The 22,445-nt window shown below is 53.3% G+C and overlaps 1 protein-coding gene across 2 annotated transcripts; it reads right to left on the bottom strand.

Moving 5' to 3' along the window:
* Window positions 1-5,765: 5,765 nt before the first annotated feature.
* On the bottom strand, window positions 5,766-20,683 carry PLPP7 (phospholipid phosphatase 7 (inactive)). 2 transcript variants are annotated; one of them, XM_074161089.1, is made up of 3 exons: window positions 20,588-20,683; window positions 19,412-19,868; window positions 5,780-6,617 (listed from the first exon to the last, which is right to left on the bottom strand). In XM_074161089.1, the coding sequence occupies exons 1-3, from the start codon at window positions 20,591-20,593 to the stop codon at window positions 6,253-6,255; spliced, it is 828 nt and encodes a 275-aa protein (XP_074017190.1). In that variant the 5' UTR covers window positions 20,594-20,683; the 3' UTR covers window positions 5,780-6,252. The 2 variants fall into 2 exon arrangements, with proteins under 2 accessions (XP_074017189.1, XP_074017190.1); XM_074161088.1 differs by lacking the exon at window positions 20,588-20,683 and having other exon boundaries at window positions 5,766-6,617; window positions 19,412-20,049.
* Between the last annotated feature and the right edge of the window lie 1,762 nt (window positions 20,684-22,445).

The following is a 22,445-nucleotide window of genomic DNA, read 5'->3' as shown; positions in this document are numbered from 1 at the left end:
GGCTGGAAGTAAACAGCGCCGAATGCCCAGAGCACTTCAGCATCTGGACAAGTGTTTTGTGAACATCCATCATTGTAGCTCTCGGCTTCTCTTCCCATGGCTTTTATTTTAATTAATCTCTGCAGGTCTGACTTTGCAGCACCAATGGTCTCGCACAAGGCTGCTGGTGCTGGGAGAAGTGAGGCAGGCAGAGAGGGTCCCATGGGCGAGGGTGTATCAGAGGGATGGGGACTTTGCAAGGACAGGGCAGTTTCTGTGGAGTGGAAACCAGTTCTACCTGTTTGAAATTTGTTGGAAAAAAAGGGAGAGATCCCTGTGCAATGCCCAGGTCCCCAGACTCATCCTCTGGAGAGGCTCAGAGGAACCACACTGTAAAGGGAAGAACATTGGCATTCCCAATGGCCCTGAGCCCGTGAGGCTGGGGCCAGCAGCATTTGCTGCAGGGCTTCCTGGCTGCCGAGACCTGACCCCGCTCGCCGGAGGAGTCCCCTGGGCACTTGAGCCAATTTGTTCCAACACCGCAATTAGCAGTTCATCATGGCCAAGCTGTGAAAAAAGCGGCTGTAATACCACCCAGCCGGAGAGGCCTCCCCTGCTAAGAACCAGGGATTTTCTGGGGGAAACCCTGCTTTGGGGGGGCTGGGGAAACCACTGCCCCCCCCTCCAGGCCATCAGCATCTCCCCACTGCAGCTGGCTCTGGCGCTGCTCAGCCTCGCTCGGGCTGCGAGAGGTTAACAGATTTCAAACGACTCCTGTGATTAACTTTTCCTAAATCTCCAATTCTTCTTTGCCTTCTATTTTTATAAAAAGAAAAAGGGGGCGGGGAGGGGGGGGGAGGTGGTATTTACAAGGGATTTCACTCAAATAATGAAATAAATGTGATCAGCCGAGGGACCCTTAATCCGCTTTGACTCTTGCGTCCTGGGGAATGAAAGTGGAGATCTTTGCTGCCTCCGAGTCCCAGCAACGTGGGGAACGAAGCAACCCTGTCCCTGCCTGCCTGGGGGGCTGAGCCCACAGCAACACCATAAATCAGACATTGTATTCAGATAAAAGCACATCAGCCACAGGTTTTTGGGTCGACACCAGATAAAAACACCTCTTTGGTCGTCTGCCCCCACCCTGCAGCCAACATGTCCATGCCCAGGCCTGCAGCCCACCGTGCCGAGGCTAGAACTGGCCAGGTCTTTATTTCAGATGGCCAAACACAGGTAAATGGCGTCCGCTCTGTTCCCGCATCTTCCATCCGCAGCATCACCCACTCCGACAGCACCCTCCGCAGCACACACCTGCGAAAGGCAGGAACCTGCCTATTTCTTTAGCCTTTGCCCAATATGTTAAACTTTTAGCCTGGAAATGACATGGTTAATTATCACTTTAGTACCAAAACGTAACTGAAAATCACACAGATGATTCTCTCTAACTGGGGAGAAACCTTTGAGCTCCAGCAAGGGGTTTGTGGCTGCTGGGGCCGTCCTGCACCTCTTGGTGCTGCAGGGAGCAATGCCAGGGCTCTGCACTGAGGTGCTGGGAGCCGGTTGAACCCATGGGTCCCTTCACCCCCATCAGAAACACACCGAGTGAATAAAAGGGATGTGTTTGCCCAAGAAAACCCAGCATGGGGTGAAGGTGCCTGTGCTACCACAGGGAGACCTTGTGTAATAGCCTTCCTGATTCCTCCCCAAGTCCTCAAATCCACCAACCTGCTCTCTGGGTGACAGCCAGTGCCTGTTCTTCCCTCCCCATCACCTGCCTCGTCCCGGGGGGGACATGGGGCCTGAGTTACCCCTTCCTGGGAGACAGCAGAGAGGCTCCCCCCTTCCTCCAGCAGCCCCATGGCAGGGAGGGCAGCGCAGACCTGTGGGAAGGGTTTCGTCCCACCTTCATTTCAGCACAACCCCAGCCACAAACATACAAAACAGCTTGTTGGAATAAAACACCAGCTTAGGCTGGGGAGGGAGGAACTAAACACCCCAGCCGTGATTCCCACATATGCCGCCCAAAGATATAATCCAGATTTGCTGCTTGCCCTGGCACCCTTTTTTTTTTTTTTTTTAATAAATTAAAATATCTTTTTGCTGCTGAGCATAATCAGCATTAGGGTGAGGGGAGGAGGAGCCTTTCACTGTACGCAGCAGAATCACAAATGAAATCACCGCCAGCGCAGGCTGGGACTCTCCCGGTGGCACAGACGCATGCAGCACGATGGCAGCAGCCCCCGAACCCATGTGCTGCACTTGTCTCTTCTGGGGCATTTTCTTCATTCATCTGTTAGATGAACTAAAAGGCAGGAGATGCCCCAGTCGGGGGGATGGAGTGGTGTCCTGGCTTGAGAAGAACCACTCCTCCCAAGCCTCATATTGAGCCTTGCATGGCTCAAGGTTCAGGGAAAACATTCACATTCCTGGGAAAGCCCGAAGGAGCCCAAACCATTTGGCTTTTTGCCTCCCCACAGCCACATGGCCATGGTGAGCATCTGCACAGAGCAGCCTTGGTGTCCTCCAGCTCAGGTGGGACAGCTGGGGCCAAACCTCCATCTAAGCATCAGCACAAGCTCCAGGTGAGGGGAGAATGAGACACAAAAATTACTGACCTCAGCCACTGGCTTATAAGGAATATGTGTCTGCAAGACACACTGGTGTTTCTTACAGCCACCGCTAAATGTGAGGCCAGTGGAGAGCACAACCGGGCGATACCTCCAGCACATTACACAGGAGTCCACGGTCCAGCAGTGCTGCCGGTGCTGAGAGCCAGCCCCATCCCTCTAAAACCCTCCAAGGGGGCAGAAACCCCACCTCTGGCTGCAGGGCTTCAGGGGCAGGCACACCGCATCCAGCGGTTTCTCCTCGCAACCAGCAAATGAGGGCTGGAAGGCAGATGGCATCCGCACAGATCTAAACCCCAGGGAGATTGTCCTTTCCCTTGTGCTGCTGTGTTCTCCTTGCCTCTGAGCCAAAACACTCTGGATCCTGCCCTGGATGTCAGTGAGTGCAGCACAGGGGGCTGAATCTCTCCCCACGCTGCCTCCCAGCTCCTCAGCACAGCCCAAGGTGGTGTTACTCAGACTGAAAGCTGGGGACAGTCCCTGCAGATTGTACCTTGTTGGTGGAAGAGCTGGGTTGTCCTGCCACCGCTCCCCACATGTCCCCACCCACACGGCTGTGGCCCCGGGGGTGGGGGGCGGGCTGGGGTCTCCTGCCTCCCCTTGGGAGGTAATAGCTAACCCAGCCACAGCCTGACCTGCTTGTCGGGTGACAGGGACGGGCAGGGACACAGGACATGGGATGGGCAGCCCCACAGTGGTACCCGCCATCCTCGCTGTTGCTATAGAGACAGAAGCTGGTTTTCTCCACAGCAGCGATGCTGAGTGGTACCTTCAGCATGGCAGGCAGCCGGGAGAGAGGGATGAGGGATGCTGTGTGCTGCCGTGCCGCTTGCCTTGCCAATAGGGCTGGGCACAGCTGAGGCAAAGCTCTGCAGGGCTTCTCCAGGTGTGCCCAGATCCACACTCACCTTGGAGGGGGGCTCTCCCCAAACCCTCCCTGCAGTGAGCACATGAGCATCAGGGCCCCCCCCGCTCTGGGCACTGAAGCCCAGGGCGAAGGGGTGCAGGCTGCAGGGGTGCCAAGGAGGAAGGTTCCTTGGAGAAACCTTGTGTGGGAATGAGCCCTGTCCTGCGAACCCCACCTTATCCCCGTGAGTCACCCCAACTCACCTCTCCCTGCTCCCTTGCCTTGCTTTGCAACCATGTCCTGGGATGAGACCGGCTTAGCTGATGTTACCCACAACAGCAGCTTCTTCAGGCCATGCTCTCCTGATTACACCTGCAAAGACCAGGAGTAACTTCTCCAAAGCCATCCTGGATCTACAAGAAGACAATGCAAGCTCAAGGAGACCTGGACCCAGGGACGTAGCTGTAGGTGCATTCAGCCTATTTGCAAAGGTTCAATAAAACCTAGAGCTACAAAGTGTGAGATTCCCACAAAGGAATCAGGGCAAAGTCTTCCCCTGCTCTCTGCCTCTTCAGGTACCCACCATCTCCAGGTACACATGGGTGCATGCACAGGCCACCAGAGCTGCAGTAACGTGCCTCCATCCTTCCTAGGGGCGAGGACAAACTCTACCAAATGTAATGCCTGGGAGAAGGAGAAAGCACCATAGCTTGATTTTTCACAGAAGTCTTTGCAGGAGAAGGAGGTTGGCAAAGAAAATTCCTGACGGAGGCCAGGCGCAGTCACACATCTCTGCTCCCACCCACAGCAGCGCTCCCCATTTAAACAAGCAGCAGCAGGGGAGCGGGGCAGCACCGACCACCCCCCCGCTGCTCTGCCTGCTGCTGCACCGACCCACCAGCCTGCGGGGAAAACCAGCAGGACCCAGTGCTCTGCCCTTTCCTGAACGCACTCAGTGACAGCCCTTCCTGAGGGACCCTCGCACAGCCCAGCCCCGGGGAGCTCCGCGGGAGGCTCATCTTTAAAGGACACGATAGCCCCTCTCACCACGCTTCTGCTCCAGCCTCAGAGCTGGAGTCAGCATCTCCCAGGTCTCTGTGCTGACATCCCAGCTGGAGACGCGTGCCAGGGATAGATTTTCTGTTTAGTTTCTTTTCATATTAATTATCAAAGAGCAACAAATGTTAGCAGCTTGCAACAGTCTTTATCTGAACATCTTCTCCTCCTCACCAGCAGTCCCTGTAGGAAGAGACTCCCCAACATAGATGAGAGCACAAGACCCCACCGGTTGCTCCCTGGCCTTGCAAGCCAGGTGCATTTTGCTCACCTGGGACAGACAGAAGGACAAGGATGATGGGATCCCTTCATCCTGCAGGATACATCAAACCAGGGAAGGTGCCGAGTCTGGTAGTGTCCATCACCTGCCAAACATCAAACGCTCTTCTAAAGACAGAGAAACCACAGAGAACTGGAAGGTTCTGTACAAAATATGGGATTTTCTTAGACAGTCATGAGGGATGATCCGTTTCAGAGGCATCACGTTGAACATGGCCATCAGCTGGGTAAAGATCAGCCAGGTTTCAAGTTGGCTGCTTGTCAATAATGGGAAGCAACAACACCGTGTCTGGGCATCAAACTCTATATTCAGTAATATATCGGTACACAGACATCAATTAGCTCAGCCTTGCAATCAAGGAAGGTCAGGAGTGCTTTCTGCATTTCATATGAGGTGAGACACAGAAACATTCAGAATTTACCTCTGTAATGAGGTTACAGCCAAGCGAGCAGAGGCAGGGGTAGGGGCAGTCCTGCCCTCCAGCTCACCGACACTGCTGGGTGTGCCAGAAAATAGTCAGCGCTGTACAAGACTTACCTGGGAAATTCCCATCCACAGCATCATTTGGCAGAATTATAAAATCATGGCTGTGAAGAGATAGGAAAAGACTCTCTGCTGTGTATCTAGACCTGCTTTGCAAAATCACCATGATCCAGCACAACTCCTTTTCAGTTACTCCCTACTAGGATGATAATGGGCAATTTAAGTATTTGTCCTTTACCAGACCAAAAGCCCCCCACACACCCTCACAGACCAGAGCTCTGAACAGCAAATGAAAGGGGAGCTTCAGCACGACACCTTCAGCATCCTGAGCACCCATCTAGGTCCACCTCATCCAAAGCAAACCATTTCAGAGATGGTTTCTATCCCACTCGGTCAGCAAGACTGCAAGACCTGCTCCAAGTTGAACACATATCTCAAAGCTACACTGAACTGGCTTTTGTCCCGTCCCTCATGATAAGAACCAAACAGGGCAGGATTTTTATGATTATTTATTATCTGTGAAATGCCGGCAGTGTCCTGATCGGTACAAGACACAACTTTCAGGCTTACAAAAAGAAAAAAGCATTATGGCCAAAATCATTCAGCCTCAAAAAAGTTAACGAACATGTTCTCAGGAACCTCTCAGGCACTGCCCATCCTGAGGACATATCAAGGTGCTGATGTGAACCACCCAAACTAGGCAGACATGTAGCTCATTTCTCTCACCCATAAAGCTTAATTAGTTTGCTGTCCAAACACAGTTTGAGAATACAGCCAAAACACAGGTATGGCCCTTGATTGCTAAAACCCAATCCATTGCAAGAAACATTTTTTTTTTTTTTTCAGGTGGGGAAGCAAAAAAAAACGCCACTACTCATGGAAGTTACAACTGCTTCCAACAAACAATGTAGAAAATACTGGGAGGGAGACTCTTAAAGTATCTGCTAGTTTCCAGTGGAAAAGTGTCAAGTCCCCCATGTTCACCAGATTGATATCAACATCTGACATGTGTTGGAAGACATCCATATCAACTCCACCAGCCTGAACTGTAAGTAGCCAAAGACAAAGCCAGACAGGACATCTGTGATGTGGTGCCGTCCGATCATGACTCGGGAAAAACCCACACAGAGGGCCCAGAGGACCAGCAGGATGCGAAGAGGGATGGCCAAAACTAGGTGGTTGAGGAAGAACTTGGAGAGCATGGCCGCTCGGCTGGCGTGCCCAGCTGGAAACGCATAGGTGTCCATGGTCAGGTAGTCCAACAAGCCAGGGGTGACGTCGTACGGGCCCTTCCGCTTGGCCAGCTTCTGCAAACCAGCCACAATCATGATGTCCAGGAGCAGGGCTACAAAAGGAGAGATGAGGAGGGAAAGGTCAGAGACCGAAGCAGAGTCGAGGGCAATTTTCAAGGCAAAACATTCAAGGACTGTCACTGTCTTTAAATAAAGGTTTGGGTTCAGTTCCAGCCAGGTGCCCACGGTTCAGCTGCATGTATCCCCCCCATCTTCAGATCACCACCCAAATGTTAATTAACCCTCCCAGTTCACCCATGGAGAAGACAAGTACCATTATCACCGTCTCACAGAGGAGAAACCCAAACCACAGAGGCAAGCGATTCACCTGGGGAGGAAGAGAGCAACTGGCAAAGCTAAAATTAAAACTCTTTTGGCCCTCAAACCACTGGCATGGGTGTCTCCATTTCTGTCCTCCACCCCATGCTTTAGAAACCTCGTGCAGCAAGGAGGTATCCCTGCCAGGGGTGGCTCTGTGGTGGGGTGACCAGGCTGCAGTGAGCGGCTGGTGGGAAGAAAGCCAACAGCACTTTCTGGTGTTGTCCCTTGTCCTCTCCCTCCTGCCACCTCCCTCCTGCCCAGAGCCAGCCAGCAGGGTCACACCACATGGACAGATTCCACTAAGAAAAGAGCACGAAGAGGCAGTGAGCCAAGGGGAAAGCCAAAAGAGAAAAAGGGCTTCTGCATTAGAAACAACACCCTGGTGCATTGGAGGGCAGGTAACATCCTCCTACGTGTCCCCTATTTGTCCCTCTCCCTTTGCCAAAGCGTTGAACACCCACGAGCCATTTCTTGTTTTCACTTGCCTCTCGCTTCCTGTGGCTTTGCCCCTGCGAGTCACCCCATGCACCCCCTTCCCTGCACAAACGTGGTGGAGGGATAACACACCTCCCAGCATGAGCAACCCAGGCCTGTTGGCAGCAGAGGGGCCACCCCTGCAGCTGCAGTTCTCAACACCAAATTGTCTTTCTTCCCTCACTGCTTCGGGAGTGAAACCCATCAGCACTTGTCTTCATCATCCTCCTCTTCATCCCACCCCCTTTGCCCCAGCCGACAGGCACTGTCACTTCTATTTCCTAGCATCGATTTTATTTTTCTTTAATCCCTTCATCTGCTTTCCCCCAGCCCTCCTAATTAGTCAGAGTGCTGATTTCAGCTCCTCGCAGCAGTGACAAGGAAATATATACCAGCATCAGCACAGCCTGCTCCCTCGGCAGGAATGCGAGGGGCCAGTTGCCTGGTTCCTGGGCCCTGATAAAGACCGTTCCTTGAGAGCCGACAAGGCTTCAGGAGGATGGATGGGAGGGTGGCGGGGACGGGAAATGAGATGGCACATGGGAGGCAGGCAGCTCCTCCTGCCTGCTCGGCACCTGGCAGGAGCTGGGAGGCGAGAAGCTGTCACGGAAACTCCGCTCACCCTCCTCCCGCAGTGTGCCACCTCTGCACAGCCCGCCCTGGCATCCCTTGGGGAAGGAGCTGATATTTAGCCTGGCCAAACTCTTTCCTTATTCTTCTGTTTTTCTATTTTTCTTCCCCATCTGCAGGGCATCTTGCGTGGGGATGGCGGACAGCAGGACCTCCCTGGACTTCCTGCCCACCAGGTCCTACCTGGACCACTCCTGGGCTCTCAGAGCTGCGAAGGGGAGATGGAGCAGTGTAAAAGGTCTGGGCACCAGCTCCTCACTAGCAGGAATGGTGGCACAGGCAGCAGTGGGACTCCAGCTTAAACACAACAAGAAGCAGGAGGCTGACATGAAGGAAAGGTTCATAGGTGGCATCTGAAACAAGGTGGTGAAGCTCCAGGTGGCAGGGGGATGCAAGGAGGCCGGTCACGACACTGGCCCTATAGTGGCAGCGATGGGCTTAGGAGGACAAGGACAGCCGGGGACTCTGCAGAGAGCCCACCCGGGGACCGGAGATGGAGAGAAAGCAGGGGGAGAGCTGCAGCCTGCGGCAGGGACCCTGCCGTTGTGTGAGCAGAGCAGTTCCCTGCGCTTTAAGATTTGCCAGTATTATTTTAAGGGGCTGGTTGAGGGGGAGAAAGGGAGAGGGGGATTTCAGACCCAAGCCGCAGAGCGCCAGAGCAGCCAAACGAGGCAGTTAAGGCCGAATGCCATCAGCACGGCTCGCAGCCGCTGAGGGCAACAAAGCACTGGGGCTGCTGGCCATCACGGGGCTCTGCTCACACTGGGCTTCCTAAATGACCCCCATCCCAGCTCCTCACCCCACCAAGGTGACCCCCCCACGGCCCCAATTCAGCAAAGTGCTTCAGGAGCCAATTTTCAGAGCTCATCGGCTGCATTGCCCACGAGTCTCATCTCACCCTGGACAAGTGCTGGGCGAGAGCCGACGCTCTGGAATGCAATCTCGGGAGCCCGAACTCCTGCATTCATTTCAGAGCTGATGCACCAGCGCTGCCAAGAGAAGACTCTGGCCCGAGCTGCTCCTGCTGAAGTCAGCAGCTTATTGCATTGCAGAGGAGCCCAGCCAGGGCTCAGGAACCAGTCTGGGCACCCCAGAGGATCCCCAGTGTCTCCCATGGTGTTCAATGCACCCACTACAGACCATTGCCCACCAAACCCGCCCGTAGAGCAGTAGCACAAACGTCCTGTGCTTTAGCGACGCGTGGTGTTCGCCATTGCACATCAGTATTTTGCACTTACATGATTTTTTTTTTTCCGGTCAAAGGTGATGTCAGGGCAACTTGAGGGATGCAGGCATGTGCCCACGGAGGTGTTCAGAGAATGGAGAACAAGCCAAAGAGCTGCTTTAATAATCCTTTCATTCAGAAGATGAATAAAATGGGCCTTCAGTACTGCTAGGTTTGATTTTCGTCAAATGATGCACAGAAAGCAGAAAGCCTCGTTTGCCTACATTTCAAGATCTGAAGGCATGACAGCATTAAAACCAAGGGTTAATTTGCCGTTAAAAGTAAAAAAAAAAAAACAAAACCCCAAAGATCCCTCTGTCTGGTGCTTTTTCTGTCACTTCCCCCTGCGCTTTCTGTTCCTTCCATGAAGCAACTTCCCTATGAAACAGCCCCAGCAGCCTGCCCTGCCCCGGCCTCCGAGGCACGGGGCGGGGGGGTCCCACCGCCCTCGCTCCGCTCTGGGGCTCAGCAGAGCCCTGTAAAAGCCCCGGGGAGCTGCGCTGTGCCCCTGCCCTCTCCTCCTCCTCCTCCTGCTGCTGCTGCCGGCGGGCAGGCGCTGCCAGAGTGAATCAGCACCCAGCGCTGCTGCCGACAGTGCTGCCAATGGCACAGCCTCCAGAAACACCTACAGACGGTGCCATCGCTCTGCAGCCCCATCCCAGGCCCTATTCCCTTCCAATTTCTTGACCTACATACCCGCCCGGACGTCGGGTCATAGGATCATGGAATGGTTTGGGCTGGAAGGGACCTTAAAGATCATTCAGTTCCAACCACCCTGCCATGGGCAGGGGCACCTCCCACTGGACCAGGTTGCTCAAAGTCCCGTCCAACCTGGCCTTGAACACCTCCAGGGATGGGGCATCCACAGCTTCTCAGTTCCAGTGCCTCACCACCCTCAGGGCGAAAAACTTCTTCCTGATATCTAATCCAAATCTACCCTCTTCCACTGTGAAGCCATTATCCCTCCTCCTATCACTACATGCCCTTGTAAAAAGCTCCCTCTCCAGCTTTCTTGTAGTCGCCCTTCAGATACTGGAAGGTCATCACTTGCTTTTTCCCCTTAAGGCAAACCAAATCCCCCCTCCTCAGCTGGGCACATCCATCACGCAGCTACGGGGTTAATTTTCTCATAGGCATCCCTGGTGGGTCCAGCTGCAGATGGGTGTCTCTGCACTGGGAAAGGTACCTGCTGGCTACCAAAGCGGTTGCATCTGAAGCCCCTTCACCTTGCACCCACCAGCGCAACCCCAGCCACCTGCAAACCAGCGTCGTCACCTTGGGTCTGCCCTTCCCCTATCCCTAACGCAGAGATATGCAAATCCTTCAGGCCAAAGCAACCGAAGGCTGGAGGAAATATAGCCCCAGGAGAGCCTGCAGAAGGGAGCCTGCAGCCCATTCACCAGCCTGCACTCACGCAACGCTGCTCTCTGGAGACGGACGGGGCTGCCAGAGGCGTAGCAGAGATGGCAGAGTGCCACCTGACTGAGGGGTGAGATATGAAAAGCAAGAAACTTTAATTTTAAGCATTTTTTCATTATGCCTTTCCCCCAGATCCAGGTAGCATTGGATTTAAAACACAGGCAGCATTGGATTTAAAATCCAGATAGCATTGGATTTCAAAGAGCAAAGGAAGGATTAGCTCTCACCCATCACTCCTTTTATGATCTAGAATTTACCCTTTAACCTGGTGTTTAGGGAAACAATCCTTCAGATTTCCGCTGCAAAACCATCCGATCATAAAAAGGTCTGCTAACATCTAGAACTTCCTCAAAGCGCAAACCCAAAGAGCAAGTCTTGTCTGCCTGTGACAATTTTAGCATCAGAGATCACCTTGGTATTGTAAATAGCCAACATCTGGCATCAGACGCACAGTAAATGACCTGAAAGTGAGCCCCCTGGGCAGACGTTTTATATCTATTAATAAAAGGAAAACAATTATCTGCCTTGCTCCTACCACCAAATGTTAGGAGCCCATTAAGAGTGGAGGCAAGCAGAGAGTGAGCCCTGCGCAGGGAGGGCACAAGGACGAACCTCAAGCATCGCCGCAGCAGAACCAAACCAAACCCCGAAGCTGGTATTTAAGGGAAGTCGAAGCAGGTGGACGTCCCCTGTCACTGTTAGATCCTTTGTGGCCCAGCACCCGAGGTGCCATCTCTGGAATGGGGTGGGGGGGGAGCTGAAAGAGGCTGAGGATGGGGCGAGCACTCTCGGGGGCATCGCCTGCCCCAGGTCGGAGCCAGGCAGCGTCTCCAGGGAGGGAGGCGGATTCCAGCTGAGATGTTTATATAAACATGTTATCAAAACCGCAGCTGAAAAACAACCTGGGTTCACAGCAGGGGGGAGAGGAAAAAAAAGGAGAAAGCCAAAAAAGCCCTTGGCCTCATCTGCTCCTGCAGCCGTGATTCACATGACTTCACGCACATGGGGCTGCTCAGATGAGACAAGGCAGCTCTCCAGAGCCCAGCCTGCGAGATCGGCATCAGAAAGAGAGTCACAGGCTGGACTCGGTCTCCCAACACCGTGGTTGAGTGAGGGGAGGGAAAAAGGGGAGGTAAATGCCCAGGAACGAAGAGCGAGCCCATCCCGTGCACTCAGGAGACACCCAAGTGTGGGAGCAGACGTGTATAGGACAACCCCCTCTGCCCAGCCCTGGTACCATTTTAAAGCGGAGACAACTTGGCAATAACCCACTGCCTGGGCTCCAGAGCCTGCTCTGACCCAGGTCTCACTGTGCTGGAGGCCACACCAACCCCGCTGAGATGCCATGTGCTCCCTGCCACAGCTGCCCTGGCCATGTGTAGGGCCAAGGCTGGCTTTGAAGGTCCTGTGTTTCCCAGATTAGCCAACCTCACTCAGGAGTGAACCCTGGACAAATGTCACCGTTTCCAGGAAATAGCTCCTTTTCCTCCACATTTAGAATTAATGCTCCAAAATTAGAATTATTTTTTTTTTCCTTTTTTTTTTTTTTTTTTTTTTTCCCCTTACGTGCCTGATCCTAATGCTTCTGAACTTCCCAAATCTCCCGCAGGCACGAGGCTCCCTGACCTGGAAAACGAGCCGTTTGCAGCCTTGACTCGTCAACATTAATGAAAGAGGCAGGTTTCAAAGGCGTCTTCACCCTCTCTCCAGTGGAGTCAGTGGCAGCTGGAAGAGCTCCACTCCTCTGGAACTGAACTCCTCTACTCCCTTTTCTTCCCCAAATGTGGTACTATTAGGTGTAAGAGCTGACAAAAGGCACAGATGACACGACACGTTGAAGAACCAATGAATCAGACACTGTGCTGTTTTGGGGGGAGGTTGTATTTTTGGCTGAACAAGCAGCAGAGTGGGGCAAGTGGCCACGGGGAGGTGAAAAAATGGTGGAAAGCAGCATTGTGCAATTAATTAACAACAAAACCCAACAGCTAAAAATAGAGCCGCTATATCCTAGATGATTAGAAACAGCCCCGAGTGCAAACACAGGCTCCCTGGAGTTCTCCCCTTGGAAATACTGTGCCCCTGGGAGCTGGGCAATTTGTATCTCAGCATCAATTAGTTAGCGGGGCTGCCTCGCTGGGGGTCTGCACAGCCCGGGGACGAGAGGGTGAGCAGCGAGAAGGGCTCGTGCTAATGGGGAAAAGGGGCTGAGCAGCCCCCGGAACGGCTCAGCTGCCTCCTAGAAGGGTACCGACAGCTTGCAAAGCCCCCGTGTGCCACGGCAGCAGCGCAGGTCACATCAGCAACAGCCCAGAACCATGCGCTGCCACACGCAGGAGCAGGACGGCACCGAATGGGGGGAGCTGGAGGAAGAGAACTTCCTTGGGGCGATGACCAACAGCTTCTCCCAGCCCACGGACGCTGGGCTCCTCGCTTGGACTCAGTGCTGCTTAGGCTTGTGTTTTCACCCCGCTGCCTTCAATGAGGCAAATTGGCAAAAAAAACCCCAAAATTGGGGCTGATTCTGTGGTGCTCAGCGTGCCTCTAACCATCACATCTCATGGTGCATTACAGCCCCGGATCGGGTATGTTGGCCAGCATCCTTCTAAAGATGGAAATGGAGAGCGAGACCAGAACTGAGTTCCAGGTGAAAACACCGCGCTTTCTTCCAAGGGGAGGAAAAAGAGACAGTTCATCTGATTCCCCTCTCCCATCCCCATCCTCCACCAAGCCTGGCCCAGAGCAGGATCCCCGATGGCTCTCCCTGCCCTCCATCACTCCTCCCGGTGACCCACCTTGCTGCCTTCACCTTCCTCTTCCCAACCACTGTTCCTGTCAAGGCGTGTTAGATGCAAACGCACTCACCCATTTCTCGGGATCTCCCTTGGGGCCAGAGCCTGGCTCAGCTTCTCCGGCAGGGCTGGCTCTGCCCGAGTGAAACAGCTACTGTCCCCTTTGAGCTCCAGGCAGGGGCACTGGGAAGCTGTTCCCGGAGTGACAGACATAAGGATGACTCATTTCCCATGTTTATTCCCCCTCTTCCCATTCAACAACCCTCGCATTTCTTTTCTCTTTCGCTCTGCATTCAGGCTCTGGAATGTTTCTCCTGCTGGCTCTGCACAAGGGTTGGATTTCAGCTCACTGCGGTTTCCCCAAGGGCTGCACACTGATGGCTGCAGGGCTCGCAGCATCCTCAGCACCTCGCAGCCAGCCAGGACCTCAGCTCCTCAACGCTGACCGGTACCAAGGGGCTGATCAGAGACCATGGGTCTGACAGAGACCCTATGCACATCCCTGGAAGTACCCCCCCCGCCTGCTCCAGCCACAGCCACACAGGTCCCAGCCTGTCACTGACTGTCCTTTATCTGAAGGGACACTGCAGACTCACCAGCCTGCCCTGCAGTGAACAGTATATGTTTGCTATAGAGGAAGCAGGCCAGGAAGGGAAGGGGGGCAGGGAAGCTGGGCATCGCTTGCTGCTCAGAGATGCCTGAGCTCATCAGCTGTGAGGGGATGAAGGTTGAGGATGGCACCCACCAAAGGAGCAGGGACTCTGGGCAGGATAACAAAAGGCAGATTAGCAGCCTGACGTGATGAAGAGGAATATTTAATGCCAGGCTGGACCTGTGTCTAGATGCTGGATGCAGGGAGTGGGCATCTGTGCTGTTCCCTCTGCCTGGCACTTACCATGGGTCAGTCATGTTGGGTTACTTGACATTTAAGCGTTTCCAGCTCGCTGGACAGATGTGCTGAGATGGCTATGGGCACTGCCAGGGCTGGGAGGGGGACGGGACAGGGGCTGAGCCTCCTCCATGTGCCAGGTTTTACAAGGAGGGGATGGTTCACGCAGGGCACCCGCTCCCGAGCTGCTCTCCCCTTCCCTGCCCAAATGTTATCTGTCCCGTCCAGCTCAGAAAATCCCCAGCCTCACAGTGGGAAAATGAAAGGCAAAAAATAGACATATCTGGCCCCAAAACCATCTCTGGGGCTCTCGGCTTAGCAAGCTCTGCTGCGTATGGACTGATCCATCTGCCGTGCAGCTCCCCAGCCTCTCTCCTGGGTCTGGGCTGCCGAGCCCTGGGGCTCAACAAGACAAGCTTGTCTGTACTGCCTGGGCATTTAATCTACTCCATGACCTTTACCAGCAATGGGCTGTACTGTCTGGATTTTCACCACACAGACTCCAAAGAAAAGCATGACAATACCTGAAGCACCTCCGTATTGTTAGAGCAGGTCAGCGGGGTCTCGAGGGGCCTGGTGAAGGCATTTCTCGCTCTCTTTCTTTCCTAACCCACTGCTTTCCTGCCAATCTGGTCTTGCTTGGAAGCTCCAAGGGTGGGACTGTAGAGTCCTGGCCATGTATATGTATTTATAAATGTGTGTGTATATATATATATATATAAAATATATACATGGGTCAGGATAAAGTCACAGCTCTGCAGGGGACTGTGCCTCGGAATATCATGGCTTGGTTCCCAGTCAGACTAAAGCTAGGTCAGTGTTCAGGGAGAAGGTCTGGAGAGAGCAAAAACTGCCTTCTTGCTGACCTTCAGGAGTGGAGAAGTGACCCTGGGCTCCCCTCCTTTCCTCCTCCTGTGGTGAGCCACCCTCAGCCTGCCACGCTGTTTGCGACGATACATCCACAGCCTGCGGCACTGCTTTACTTGATGGTGATAAATGCTTAGTGACAGCACCAAAGAGCCGACTTCCCCCTCCAAAGCGGGATGCAGAGCCAGCTGGTGATGGATGAGGACTGGGACCTGTGTCACTGAGACAGCAGCAGGACGCAGGGGATGCAGCAGGCAAAGAGAAGACCAGAGCTTTCTCCTCTCCTAGTCCAAACAGCTATTTTAGAAAGCCATGACCAAAGCAGAACCGGTAAATGGCTGGTATTTCAAACCGAGCACAAGCACATATTTTATGTGCGAGGGTTAACCAAGCAGATATCCTCCGACAGCAAAGGCATACAGCTGGACTGCAGTGAATTAAACAAGGTTCACTGCCTTTGGATTTGGCTCCAGGCACAATAGGTGGACTTCACCAGAGCCACCACTTTGGGCAGGTGACCATATTCCCTTCCCATTGCAGTAAGAAGGTGCCTGGACTTGGAAAGACCGTCAGTCTAACGAGATCAATCTGTTTAGCTTAATAAATAGGAGATGAAGAAATTACTTGAGCACTATCCAAAATATTGAAAGGCTGGAGAGATGTTGGCTAAAAGAGCTATTCAGCTGAAGAGATGAGGGTATGCAGATGCAATGAGGGGAAGAGGGGAGTCAAACTAAGAGCAAGGCACTCGTGAGGATACCTGCCACTGCAGTAATATAGAAATGGTTCTGACAAGTTCACCCTCACTTGTAATTGTAAATCAGATTGAGTGTTTGGGTTTTTTCCCTTAACAAATTGAACAGGAATAAATTAAGGGATGTGCTACAGCCTGTATTTTGCCGCGGGTTAGATCAATGATCCAAATGTTCTTTGCTTTGCAGTCAATGAATCACTAAATTTGGATCCACATCCTCACCAGATGGATCAGAACCAGAAACCGAGGTACTGCTTCCCTCAGGGTTTAATGGAGTTTCTGTCTGGTCCTGGAGCAGATCTGGGAATTTTTGTGGAAGTTTTATATCTGTTTTACCCCTGAAAGCCTGTTTGCAAGGTTCAAATTATTTTCTAAGCACTTCAAGTTTTCATGAAATCCTCGTCATTGCAGAGAGAAGTTTGAATGGTCCTAAAAGTTCCAACACCGGCAGACAAATAAAATGAACTCTAAAACTGGGGGGTTTCCTGAGTTATGATTTTCTCAATTTGGCCAGTGGGTGCAGACTTTCTTCCTGACTCTTCAACAGCCAGGGTTGGCAATGCTGAGACAGTCTTCCTGAAAGCACATTCTGGCAGAGGGATTTTTACAGTGGGCACAGATATCTGATTTCTTCCATCTTTTCAGTAACAGGCTGTGAGCGTGCTTCTCTGGCTGTTTGGCATTTGCTGGAAAAGACTACGATGAGAAGGAGAATCGATAAATTCCATCACAGATGAAAAACATGGAGGGAAAACATTGCTTGGGGTTGCTAATCAACATCTGCAGTTGGGATGGATGGGCATCCCAGGGTCAGAGCCCCTCACCCGAAATGCTCCCGCATGGATTGGCAAAGCTCCTGCCAAGAGCCCCTCCACCCACCCCCCCATCTGCAGTGGTGCTTCTGCCAGGTTCCCAGTCCCATTTCAGCAGTCTCCTGTCTCCTCGCCTTGAAAGCCTGATTGCAAATCCTAAACAAGTGCTCTATGATGGGCTGGCTCCCTGCCCAGAGACTGCATCAGAAATTCTGCTTGATGTATCAAACTCTCTGCAAGCAGGGGGGAAGGGAGGAGAGCCACGAGAGGTAAAGAAGGGGTACTGTAGACAACCCCAACTTGCCTCCATCCCTCTTCCCAGGAGACCAGGGAAGCACCAGGACGTTCCCTTCCCTTTGACCCATCCCTACCCAGGAGGGCTTTATACCACATCCTGATGGATTTGAGCCACAGGAACACAGCACCAAGAGGGACCAAGGACACAAGATGCAGCAGTCATGCCATATCCTTCCCATTTACTCATGACACCCCACTTCTCATGGGATCTGTCTAGGTCCACTAGCCCTGTGCTCCCCAGATGGACTCTCTTCTCCATCAGCAATGCAGGTGTTATGGCAGCAGCTACTCGGATTTTCAGAGTTCCTGACTGCAATCTTAAATATCAAACCAAGGCCACACTCACAGCAGAGACCTGCTCTGTGGGGTGACACAAGTCCTGCTGAGGAAGGTCTGGCGAGAGGCTTAGGGCACCCTGATCAGTCCCGCCAGTTAGGGTTGTCTACTCAGAGGACAAAGTGGAGCTCTTTGTAGGCTGCCAGACCTATGGAGCTGTCAGGTCACCTTGTGAACTAGTCCTTCACCGAATTTAACTATTTTCTTTTTTGGCAGGCGGAGAAGAAGGATGGGAACGGTGTGTCTAGGCAAGGAAGCAAGACTTCAGAAACACCGTAACTTGTCCCCAGGCACAACATTTGAGCTCAGGAGGCCTGGAGGTGCAGTTAGCAGTGCAGGGCTGAGCTCTCCCTGAGACCACCTGATACTCAAGAGTTTCAATGCAACCCAGAGGTGGCTTTGCATTTGGCCTCCTCACATGGCAACAGAAGGGTGAGAAAACCTGTCTTGTTTTTAAGCCAAAGGTGGCATTAGCTTTTTATAAGGATCACAAATATTTTGGAGTCAAAGAAGTTCAGGCTCAGGTCAGAGTTTTCAGGCTCCAAAACTGTCAAAGGCTCTCAGGTCAAGAGACATCTGGAAACCATGCCGGTTGATGTTAGTCACCTACTATTTCATCCCCGTGCCCTTTTAAACAGAGCTTCTTTTCTCAGTGAGAGGTTGACCCAGCACACCGAGGAGCCCCTGGAAGAACTGCTGACGTTGGCGGGCTCTGCATCACGCCGATGCTATTCTGGCTTCTTCCCCGTGATGGCCTCCCTTCATTAGATGTCACAGCACGAGGACTGTCTCTTTCAAAGGCAGAGGGGAGAGAAAAGGCAGCTACCACTGTGCCTTTCAAGCCAGTTCGGCACAATCTTTGCCCTCTCTGAAGGATGAACTTGTGAAAAATACCCTGGGACCATGTTGCAGAGCCCATATCATGTCGCAGTCAGCCCCTGTGGACAGGACGTCCCTTTCCTGAAGTGCCTCTGAAATAACATGTCCCTACGTCCTCCCAAGAAGGCTCCCTGAGAAGCAAAGGGCCTAAATCCAGTATTTTCAATTTCTTGTACCAACCAAAAGCAGGAGCTCTGATTGCTGGGTTTTGGGGGAGGGTGAAATGCTGGGGCTGATCAGAGTCAGATGAGATTAGTCACAAGGAAAAGTATGATACCTGGGTCCCATGCCAAAGACAGAAGAGAGAGAAGAGCAAGGTCCTCAGGTAGACATGGCCAAGATGTGTTGGGGCCAGGATCTAAGGCAATTCATGCCTAGGGCTCAGCCTGGTCACTGGTGGGACATCAGTCCACACAGGCGGGATGGGCCCTGCTCAATTCAAAAGACAACTCCTCCTACACATCCCAATCTCCAGAAACAAGGACACTGACCACTGCACAAGAAAGGACTAGCAGGAGAGCCAGTGAGATCCCAGCCTGTGTGCATGGCCTCTGGGTCAAATTAGTGCATGGAAATGGGGACAGCAGCAAGAAAGGTCCTCAAGGGAAGGAGGATGTGAGATCAAACCGCAGCAGTGAAGGAGACAGGACTCCATCACACGGCAGTTGAGACATGGAGACAGGGTCTGTTTAAGAAGGTAGTGAGGGGATGGAAGCTTTTTTTTCTCAAGGGTATCCTCAGGAATGGATCCAGATATCAAAGATTAAAATCTTTATGTTTTCCCCACCTATCAAACCACCAAGGCAAATGATCAAAGCTTAAATAAAACACATCACTGCTGGTATCCACCTGGACATCACAGACATTTCCTTGGCCTGACTGGACAACTCTGCCCCATGCAGGACTGGGGACCTTCCCATACTCCATGGGTGTCACCAGCTACCAGGATTACTCCATTCCTTTTAGACAACTACATCCATCACCCATGGTACCCAGGATCAAAATGGCCGATAAGTGCAGCATTCCCCCTAAAGGTCACTCCCTGCTTCCTGACCACATTGGTGGCTGGGAGCCGTCAGAGGAGGAGTCCTGGTGCCGGTGTCCCTTGTGACCAGGGCTGGGCTTTCCCGGCGGGGAGGGAGGTTTGCCACTCACCTAGTAGCAGGTTCATGAGGACCTCCTGGCCTGCCAGCGTGCTGCTCTTCACCAGGCAGATGAGGGTGCCCGCAATCCAGGGGATGCCGTGCCCCGTTATCCCCAGGAGGTTAATCATGGAGCGGGCACCACCCCAGGAGGAGGCTCTGTTGGCACACACTCCCAGCCTCTTGGACATGCAGATGTCGATGGCCAGCAGGGAGTTGAAGGCGATTCCCTTGAAGGAGGGGTTGAGCTGCATGCAGTCCTCTTCGGGCAGCTGCTGCGATTGCCGCTGCTCCTTAGGGTTGCTGTTCTGGGCACCAGCTGCCCCGGCCTGGCCGCTCTGCTTTCTGCTGGAGCTCCTGCTCTCCTGGTTCCCCTTCAAGGGCTGGTTCAGGGAGAGGAACTCAGCCCTGTTGAGGACATTGTTCCTGTCTCTTGCCCTGGACCGCGGCTGGGATGCTGGCATTGCAGTCTCCCTCTAACACAACCTGCTTTGCAAACAGCGAGAAGGAAAGAAATTCCTCTTCTCCCTGCAGGAAGCTTCCCCCACTCCCACCCTCACGAGCCGTGAATTTGGGAAGCTACAAAGGTTCCCCTCTGTTGCAGTTGCCCCCAGCACAGACTGCAGCTGTTAAATATAGAGTAAGGAATGCACATGGCTGTTTACTTCATGGGCCTAGCAAGCTTGGAAGGAAAATTAATGCCAGGCTTGGCAGCCACTCCAGTGCCAGGGAAAAAGGTTAAACAGCCAATAGATTGGAAGAAGAGGAGGGAAAAACGTTGTGCCAAAGGTTGGTTGCTTCTAGCCTGGTCTATTTAAATCTTCCAATTGCTTATTCCCCTGGGCTGCAAGGGAAACTGGGAAATGTAGTTTTTTGCACTCCAAGTAACATTTCAATATCAGAGAGTGGGAGCAGGAGGAGACCACGGCATTCCCCCCCTCCCCACAGCAGCCGTATTGCTCCTCTGGTGGGCTGTGCCACCCGCCTTGTGAGCTCCAAGGCTGGGCATTGCTCGGGGGCTTCCCCCCACGGGTGTCTCCCCAGATATCTTCTCCTTTTTTCTGTTCTGCAACATCTCATCCCCTGCTAGGGCACCCTAAATACCACCCTTCTCCCCCTGGTATGGGTACCTTTCAAACATCACTATCCCCATCCTCCCTCCCCGCTCAGGCTGTGCCCCTGCAGCGACTTCCATCACTCACCCCGTTCCCGGATCAAGGAGAAGCAGAACCTGCCTCCTGATTAAAAGAGACAGGGTGCCGCTAATGAATTCCCTGCCCCCAGCGCTGAGCCTGGCCTCAATACCACACACGTTTCTGCCGTGTCATCCAGCATCGCAGGTCCCACGCTGAGAGCAGGTGACAGGCGGTGGCCGTGTCCCCGAGCTGCGGCTGTGATCAGGTACCAGCCACAGGGGAGTGGGCACTGTGGGACAGGGAGGAGGAAGGCTCATGCCAGGCCCTGGGGATTCCTCCCGCAGAGGACAGGGAAGACCTGACGTCCCTCCTGCCACGGCACCGTGTGCTCCATCATTTTGTCCGTGCACGGCTGCCATCAGCATCCCACCTCCCCACTCCCAACCGGAGCTGGGGTGAACCCCTCTGGGACATCTCCCACCCACCGACCACCAGCGCTGGAAAGCCCCTGAGAACATCCCGTCTGCGCTTGCAGCTTCAGTTTACAGGTCTGAACGACCTCACTACAGTCCCTGAACCGCAGCCGTGTGGATCTAAGCCTCAAGCATCTCTGGGAGAGACCATGCATCTCATCTCCTCCTGCCCGAAGGATGGCATCCCGCTGCAGCGACCGCCTGAGCCAGATCTGCTCGGGCTGCCATCACCGAGTTACCCTCCCTGGGCTGTCACGGCTCCACACCACCCACACACTCAAGAAATGAGATGATTCCTATGCAAATGGGCTGGAAATCCCCCATGGACAGAGAAGTGGAGAAGATGAATATCGCACCGAGGAGCAGAATAGGCACGTCGCTTGGTGGCAGTGACATTTGCCTACGCAACTATCCAGTTACAGAGGTAAGTATTTGCACAGGTACCCCAGCACAGGTATCTTTAAACGTCCTGCCCAAAATGCACTGGAGAGCTTAAGTGCTAAAAAGGTAGTTCTTGGCTTTCTAAGATAATAAGAAAAATTTTGCACTTTCTTCACACTTTTTATCCATAGATCTGAAAATCCTCTAGGTGAACTGATCATCCAGCCTGGGCCCATTTCACAGACAGGCCAGAAGGGAGGACAGTGCTTGGCCAAGCAAGTGCCAGAGGTCCTGAGGAGCCCTCGCTCCTGGGTCTTCCTCATATTTCCCCCTGTTGTGAATCAAAGGAAAACTATACACGTTAATTTATTTCTGAATCATATCCTCCAGGAACCTACCCGCTGCCTGTGATGATGATCCTAGCCAGGGGAAGAGCTCGTCCCCTCCCCAGACACCCTTACCCAGCCCATGAACCACGGCCCCCTTCGCCTCAGGTACCATTTGGGGCCGCAGCAGCCCAGGAGCGTGCCCAGACCCTGTCACATCACTGACACCCACCTCCTCCCGTCCGATCACTGCTGCACAGCAGCATTCTCACGCTATCGGGGAAGTCAGCGCCCCGTCCCTATCTGCCTGCCCTCATCCCGCTGCCCGGCTCCGAGGCATGTGGAAAATCTCAGCCCACCTGACACCAGCCCGGGAGATAACCGTCATTGCTGCTTTAACTTGGCTACAGACGTCACCTCCCCGCCGGATGGCCTCCCTCTTTCTCCTGCTGCTGTGTGGGGCTCCTTGCAAATCCCCTGTGAGCAGAGGGTTAAAGTGCTGGTGGCCAGGAGCCTGCAGAAATAGGGATACTTCTCTGTCCCCCCCCATCCCACCCTGTGCTGGGGATGCTGAGCTACTGCTGAGCACCTTCCTTGAGAGCTGTCACGGGCAAAAATATACCTTGAAAAGCCCTGGGAGTTAATTTAATGTGGTGCCTGTCTCTTCTGACACCAATATGGGGGAATTTCTCCGCCTCAGAGCTGCCCCGGTCTCCCCGTGGGAATCCAGC

This window comes from Numenius arquata, chromosome 19, assembly GCF_964106895.1.
Source record: "Numenius arquata chromosome 19, bNumArq3.hap1.1, whole genome shotgun sequence".
NCBI lineage: Eukaryota > Metazoa > Chordata > Aves > Charadriiformes > Scolopacidae > Numenius > Numenius arquata.
Note: the sequence above shows the minus strand (reverse complement) of the source record. Positions and strands in the feature narration are given on the sequence as shown.